Below are 7,500 nucleotides of genomic sequence, written 5' to 3'. Positions count from 1 at the left end.
AGCTTTTAATTTTGACAAAACTTCAGCAATAATGAAAGCCTTTCAAAAAAAGGAATAAATAGATCTTGTTAGAATACTTGAAGATATCTATACGGGAAGTACAGCAAACCTAAAAACCTAAAGATAGTGAGAAAATTCCGATTAAGAAAGGAGTTGCATAGGGAGAGACTATCACTCCTAAATTATTCAAAAAGCGTGCCTACAGTTTTTCAAGAATTTAGATCGGGAAAATGTAAGAATTAAAATTAATTGGGAATACCTTAATAAGATTTGAAGACGACATACATACTTCTATTTAGTGACTCATGGAGGAATTATGAAAGATGATAGAAGATTTGAATAGAAAAAGCAGAATGAAGACTGAAAATGAATATGAGTAAAACTAAGATAACGTTCAATGAAAATATAGACAACAAATAAAGGTTATGGACTAACCTCAATTTTTTTTTTAATGATTATATCTACATACGACAGACAGAAAGTGATTCCAAAAGACATGAAACCAAAATTAAAAGAAGAATCAGCACGGGATAGAGAACTTTTGGGAAATAAAATGAGATGATGAAATGTAAAATGCCTCTGTCCGTATAAAAACAAAAGCATTGAATCATATAGCCCTACCAGTATTAACTTACACATAAAAAACTTGGAGCCTAACAAGACATAGAAAAAGAGCAACACGGATACGAGAGCACACTAAAGTAGAGAATAATTATTCCTATGTTAGAAAAAAAAGGACGTGGGCAGGATATATAATAAGAATAACAGATTATAGATGGACAAAAGGAATAACAGAATGGGTCCCTAGAGATTTCATACGAAGGAGGGGAAGTAAAAGACGATGCATTGACGAGCTAAGAAAATTTACGGGTATAGATTTGATTAGGAAGAATATAAACAGACGGTAGTGGAAGGACATGTCTCAGGCCTCTGTCCTCCAGTAAACTAACAACGGCTGATGAGATATATATTATATATATATATATATATATATATATATATATATATATATATATATAATCATCTCCTACGCCTATTGACGCAAAGAGCCTCAGTTAGATTTCGGCAGTCGTCTCTATCTTGAGCCTTTAATTTAATACTTCTCCATTGACCATCTATTTCAGGCATCATAGTCATCAGCCATGTAGGCCTGGGTCTTCCAACTCTTCGAGTGCCTTGTGGAGCCCAATTAAACGTTTGGTGAACTATTCTCTCTTGGAGAGTGCGAAGATTATGCCCAACCCATCTCCATCTACCTCTCATCATGATCTCATCCACATATGAAACTCGAATAGTCTCTCTTATAGTTCATTTCTAATCCTGTCCTGCCATTTAACTCCCAATATCATTATGAGGGCTTTGTTCTCAAATCTACTGAATATATTGGAGATTGTTTCATTGTCATACCATGGCTCTTGTCCATACAGTAACAATGATCTCACTAAACGGATATATAGTCAGATTTTCTTATGTAATTTTAGGCGACTTGATTTCCAAATTTTACTTAACCTAGCCATTGACTGATTTGCTTTTTTCAATTTTTCACCAAACCCTAATTCTAAAGATTCTGTATTGGAGATCATAGTTCTTAAACACCTAGGCTAAATGATTCAACCTCATTAATCCTTTCTCCTTCCAATGATATTTCATCTTCCATTGCATAATCCGTTCTCATAATCTGTTTTTCTTATATTTATCTTGACCCTAACCTCGTGTGATATCTCATATATTCTGGAAAGTAAGCATTGCAAATCTTGCGGTGTTTTAATAATAATGACAACATCATCAGCATACTCTATGTCTGCTAATTTTCTGTTACCAATCCAGTTCAATCCTTCTCCACCGTCTCCGACTGTTCTACGCATTACAAAATCCACGAGGAGGATAAACAACATAGGCCACAATATATTCCTTTGGAGTACCCCTCTGTGCACTGGAAATTAATTTGATAGGACTCCACTAACATTAACTTTGAACTTGTTATGCTCATGAACAGATTTAATCAAATTCCCAAATTTAAGAGGAATTTCATTATAACGTAGGACTCTCCACAATATTGGCCGGTGCACACTATCAAATGCTTTTTCAGTCCACAAATGCCATCGAAAGTGGATTTCTATATTCTATACATTGCTGTACATATCTAAAAATAAAAATATGGCCAGTTCAACTTCTACGTTCTCTAAATCCTGTTTGTTCATCTCTTTGCTTTTCATCAATCTTTCACTGTAGTCTCTTTAGAATAGGCATTCTCTCTCTCTCTCTCTCTCTCTCTCTCTCTCTCTCTCTCTCTCTCTCTCTCTCTCCTTTGGAACTTTATTTGACAAGTTAATGAGCTTCTTGACTTGTTCCACTGGAATGTGTGCTCAAGTTTAATAGAAACAATATTAATACGGACAATATTCATGCTGATAATAATAATAATGATTAGTATAAGATTTTCAATATTATCACTATGATCATTCCAGTCCAATCTCACGATACAGCGTTGAAAGTAAAAAAAGCACACGAAGAGCATACTTTATAGATATACTATTAAATAATTCTGAGCTTCGAAAAATTGAACAAATAGCGAAATATGGTATGCATAAAACGGATTAAATGCGTTTCTGTTTCTTTTTCTTTCAAAAAGCACGAAAAATATCATTTATGATAAATATAAAATATATTAATTTGTACACACAAAAAAAACAGCAGTGTTTACATCAACCGCTGCTAAAGCGTGGGATGTTTTTTTTACTAGTCTGTACAATGGGGAAAAAGAATTTCATTCTAAATGACAACAAACAACTACGTACCAAATATTCTAACAAAGAATCAAAAGGATTCTAATAAATATATTTACAATAAGCTTTAGCAAAGATATTCTAAATAATTTGAATAACTGGTTTTGGTAAAACAATTCATGTCATCGAGTTACTGAAGAACTTATGTATAAACCTATCACATGAATTCTTTAAAATAAAACTCTTCACATGACAAGTATGCTGTTATGCAAAAATATTTAGAATATACTTTTTCAATATTTTCATATTAAATTAAACCCTGTTTTTTTTTCTTTCTTGGAAAAAAAATATTTATATCACTGATGAACATATAAATGTATCATATGGAAAATCTTCACATGGTAATTATGCTATACTTTATCGATAATTGATTTCTAAATTTATTTGACACAAAACAATTACTTCATACAGAATGCGAAGTGACTACTCATTCCTGTACTTCCCTGAATGTACAGTATTTTTCGAGTAATCCCGTTAATACAGAGTTCTATTCTACTCAGAAAACTTACAGCTTACTGTATATCGATACAGGTATCAATTACCCAAGTCCTGTTTTAGGATTCAAACACACTGATTAAAGCCGCCTTGACAATTGCACGATTTTTGTCCCCACAATTTGCGCGATGTATCACGATATATTGTGGAAAGACGTGCCATTTGAGACATGCAGAGCGATGCATTGTCTGCGCTATATTCGTGCAATGCACATGCAATAGTTATGAACTGTCTACGCAATGGCAAAACTTAAATTAAGTATTGACACACACTGACATTCACCGTCGGCAGTGTTCGCACCGAGCTCCCGCAGTGCTCACGCTTGGTTTATGCAAGTGTCACGAACATTTAAGAACATTTATGCGTGCCCTGGCACGAACATTTAAGGACAATTATGCGCAACATGGCACGAACATATAGGAACAATTATGCGCAACATGGCACGAATATTTAGGAACAATTATGCGCAACATGGCACGAACATTTAGGAACAATTATGCGCAACATAGCACGAACACTTAACAATTGTGCGCAACATAGCACGAACATTTAAAAACATTTATGCCTGCCAAATTTTTTACCATTCAAAAATTTTCTAACGACCAAACTGCACGAAGACTTTAAACCCTGACAAGAAGTACTGCGGTTATGAACATCTTGTAAGTGTCAAGGTGCCAGAAGGAGAAAACCATTACCCAAGCATTCCAATAAAAGACAAAGAAATCGTTACGAAAAGAATATGTTTCTGATTTGGCTAAACAACGAAGACGGTGAAGGTCTGAAAGTGGGTCGTAAAATTTCCCCAGCAGAAGTCAGGCAGAGGTCCGCTTCCAGAGCGAGGATCGAGAGGCTGGAAAACGCCAGATGGTATGGAATTTCTTTCGACTCCTGACGTCAGCCTCAATCTTAAAGAGTAGTGGGTCTTCAGGATACATAGCAGCGAACTTACGTCGATGTCTGGTTTTATTTCTATATATTCATTTTCTTTTATTTGTCAAATACTCCGTACCACGATCGTCCACTGTCTTGGAGAAGAGTTCTCTTAAATGACGGTACACTCAGGCACATTATTATATCTTATTTCTTCAAGTTTTTATAGTTTATATATGAAAAATCTATTTTATTGTTGTTACTGTTCTTAAAATATTTTATTTTAATTGTTCATTACTTTTATTGTAGTCTATTTATTTCCTTGTTTCCTTTCCTCCCTGGGCTATTTTTCCTTGTTGGAACCCTTGGGTTATGGCATCTTGCTTTTCCAACTAGGGTTATAGGCGTTTAGGTAATAATAATAATAATAATAATAATAATAATAATAATCTAACCGTTTTCAACCTTTTCCTAACCTTTCCCAACCGAGTTACGTGACCAAAGACCTGTACCTCTCTCTCTCTCTCTCTCTCTCTCTCTCTCTCTCTCTCTCTCTCAAAAACAAAAAAAACAAAAAAAAAAAAAGAAAGTAATACTACCGTGGACATAAAAAAATTATTTTAGGTGTATCGTGAGTTCATCTTAAATCAACATCATACTTTTACTCTCTTTTTATGCCCATAAACTAAAGAATTCGCGTCCGATACCAGAATTGGGAGAGGAAACGAACAAAATGAACGTGTTCCATAGAAATCCAGTAAACGTCGGAATGAATACCAAAATATAATAATTCAAGTAAAAACTGGGTGAGGGGGGGGGGGGGGAATTCCAAAAGGGAAAATCCTTATCCTTCCAGAAGGAAATATTTCATCGGATACTTACCTAGTTATCTCCCGGGAACCTTGATTACATTTTTATTAGCCATCTCAGTCAACCACGCGAACTCGCCTTGCAAACTTACGATAGATAAGGATTTCGTTTTTCAATGAATGAGTTCATATATTGTGTATAAAATCTGTTTTTTTTTTTTTCAAACTTTTAGTAAACAACAGACCTTAGTAATTTGAAATTAAAGTACATAAAAATATTTTGTTTTTTCTATTCTCAGAAAATTGGCTTTTCTAAATATTGCATATCACTCGCAACAAAAATCTTTATAGTTCACAATTGAAAACCTTATGTTCAAAAGAGGATTAGATAATTATATTCCTTGATGATGAGAAACAACGGGGTAATAATATTATCATCCCAAATGTCTGATAAATATGAAAAGATTGTATAGTATCTCCGAAGATACAGATAATCAGGAAACTCTAAACGCACAAGAGTTAAAGTTTACGGCCCAACAAAATAGTTTGAGTTCGAGTAATCTCAAAATACTCAATGTGATTTCATATGAAGTTGAAAGAGCTTTGTAATCATATTAATACAGTAATGACTGTTCTCGATTTTCGTTCAAACTTGATCAGATCCTAACTACAATTTCACGTTCAGGAATAGAGGAACAGACAATTTTCGGGCAGAATCATATATTGAAAAATAGAAGTAGAAAGTATAGTTAATATATGTATAACAAATACGAAGAGAATCAAAGTGGAATAAGATAAATTTGAATATTTATAACAAGAATTTTGAACGGAAAAATTAGAACAAATATGAAACATTCTAACCATTAATAACAAAAAAATCTGGTTATCTATTTCATGAGCAACGAAGGCTACGGAATAGCTAGAACAAGGGCTTCCAACATGGGGTACATGTACCCCAAGTGGTAAATTTTTACTCTTCAAAGGGTACATTGGATCTGAGAGAATAGCCAGTAAAACGTAATACTTGATGTAATCCGCATTACGATTAAATAATGAAATTATATCACAATATCAATTTCAATACATCTCTTTTTCATCTTCAATTTTAGGAGTACACAGGAGCTAGAATGATGGTGTAAATTTAATATTTCATGACTCTATTATAATTATTATTACTACCCGCTAAGCTACAACCCTAGCTGGAAAATAACGATGATATAATCCCAAGGGATCCAACGCAAAAATAGCCCAGTGAGAAAAGAAAGCAAGTAAACAAATATACTACAAGAAAAGTAATGAAATAGTAAAAACATTTTAGGAACAGTAGCAACATCAAAATCGATCTTTCATATATAAACTATAAAATGAAATAAAAAAAATAAGAAGAGACATAAGATAGAATAATGTGCCCACGTGTACTTCCAAGCAATGAAAATTGAACTGGCAAGTTTATATAATTCGTCTTGCTATTGAGAGTCCTTAGTGATCTCGCCGAACAGTTTGATATTATCAGTTTAAGGATCATTGTGTCATATCCTCCTCATTCTTTATCATTTTTTTTCCTTCTTTACTTTCTCTCGTCGTTTCTTTCATTCTTACTCTTTATCGCTTTCACTATCCTTAGATCCTAATCTCATAGCATTTTTTTCCTTTACTTTTACAGTAACTTTTTCCAAGTTATCACCTCATTCACTCTTGCCATTAATTCTTTCCCTTTTATCCTTATCTCTTTGCCTTTATCATAGGCAAACTTTTCATGTTTGACACAGCTTATAGTCATTGGTATTGCCGTGTTTTATACATACGCATTTGTTAACTGTATCATATTCATAAAATTAATAAACCCATACAAATAAGTAACTGTGAAGTAATTTCGTTAATAATAATAATAATAATAATTATTATTATAATAATAATAATAATCTATCTACCCAGGCACTTCCCCCCCCCCACCCCCCAAAAAAAGTGGACTTCTCTATGCTCCTCCCAGCGATAATTTAGAATATCCTGAAATATAGACACGTTTAAAATAAGTCAGAGAACATAAAATATACCATAAACAATTGATAAAGTAAACAAACAAGCAAACATACCCTGCCGAAGTACATGATGCTTTCCAGTAGCATTCCATACATCTTGCAGTTGAATGATGGCGATCAGTTTAGGAGGATTAATCTTGTACTGGGATTTCTTATAAACCTTCCTTTGATTGCTTGCACTTATTATCTGTGTGAGATTCTTCACTTTCACGTCACTTATAGGTTTGATTTATGGCACAAAATAAGCGACCATTAAATGGCATTGTTGTTCATTAATATCAATCGGGAACAATTACACTTTTCTTTATTCTTTATGATTGTTCGTTTCGCACTGAATTATGTATTCCTTTTTACGCCACTTTCTGTAATTTCTGGTTCAGTCAGTGACTTCCTGAAATGAAAAATAACAAAAAATATCATTAGTTTCAGATACATTAATAAATAAACAAACACACACAAATATATGTATACACACAAATCATGGGTAAAACATAACCTCCT

At 33.4% G+C, this 7,500-nt stretch overlaps 1 protein-coding gene across 2 annotated transcripts in view; it reads right to left on the bottom strand.

Annotated features, from left to right (window-relative positions):
* LOC137634087 (soluble guanylate cyclase 89Da-like) overlaps positions 1 to 7,500 on the bottom strand; it is a 164,357-nt gene that overhangs the window by 64,818 nt on the left and 92,039 nt on the right. For both annotated transcript variants that reach the window (XM_068366302.1, XM_068366304.1), the window contains exon 2: positions 7,054 to 7,390. In XM_068366302.1, the coding sequence (XP_068222403.1) occupies positions 7,054 to 7,095 (42 nt within the window). In that variant the 5' untranslated portion in view covers positions 7,096 to 7,390. The remainder of the gene's footprint in view (positions 1 to 7,053; positions 7,391 to 7,500) is intronic.

Source organism: Palaemon carinicauda, chromosome 44, assembly GCF_036898095.1.
Source record: "Palaemon carinicauda isolate YSFRI2023 chromosome 44, ASM3689809v2, whole genome shotgun sequence".
Taxonomy (NCBI): domain Eukaryota; kingdom Metazoa; phylum Arthropoda; class Malacostraca; order Decapoda; family Palaemonidae; genus Palaemon; species Palaemon carinicauda.
The sequence above is the reverse complement of the archived record's forward strand: the minus strand, read 5'-3'. Positions and strand labels throughout refer to the sequence as shown.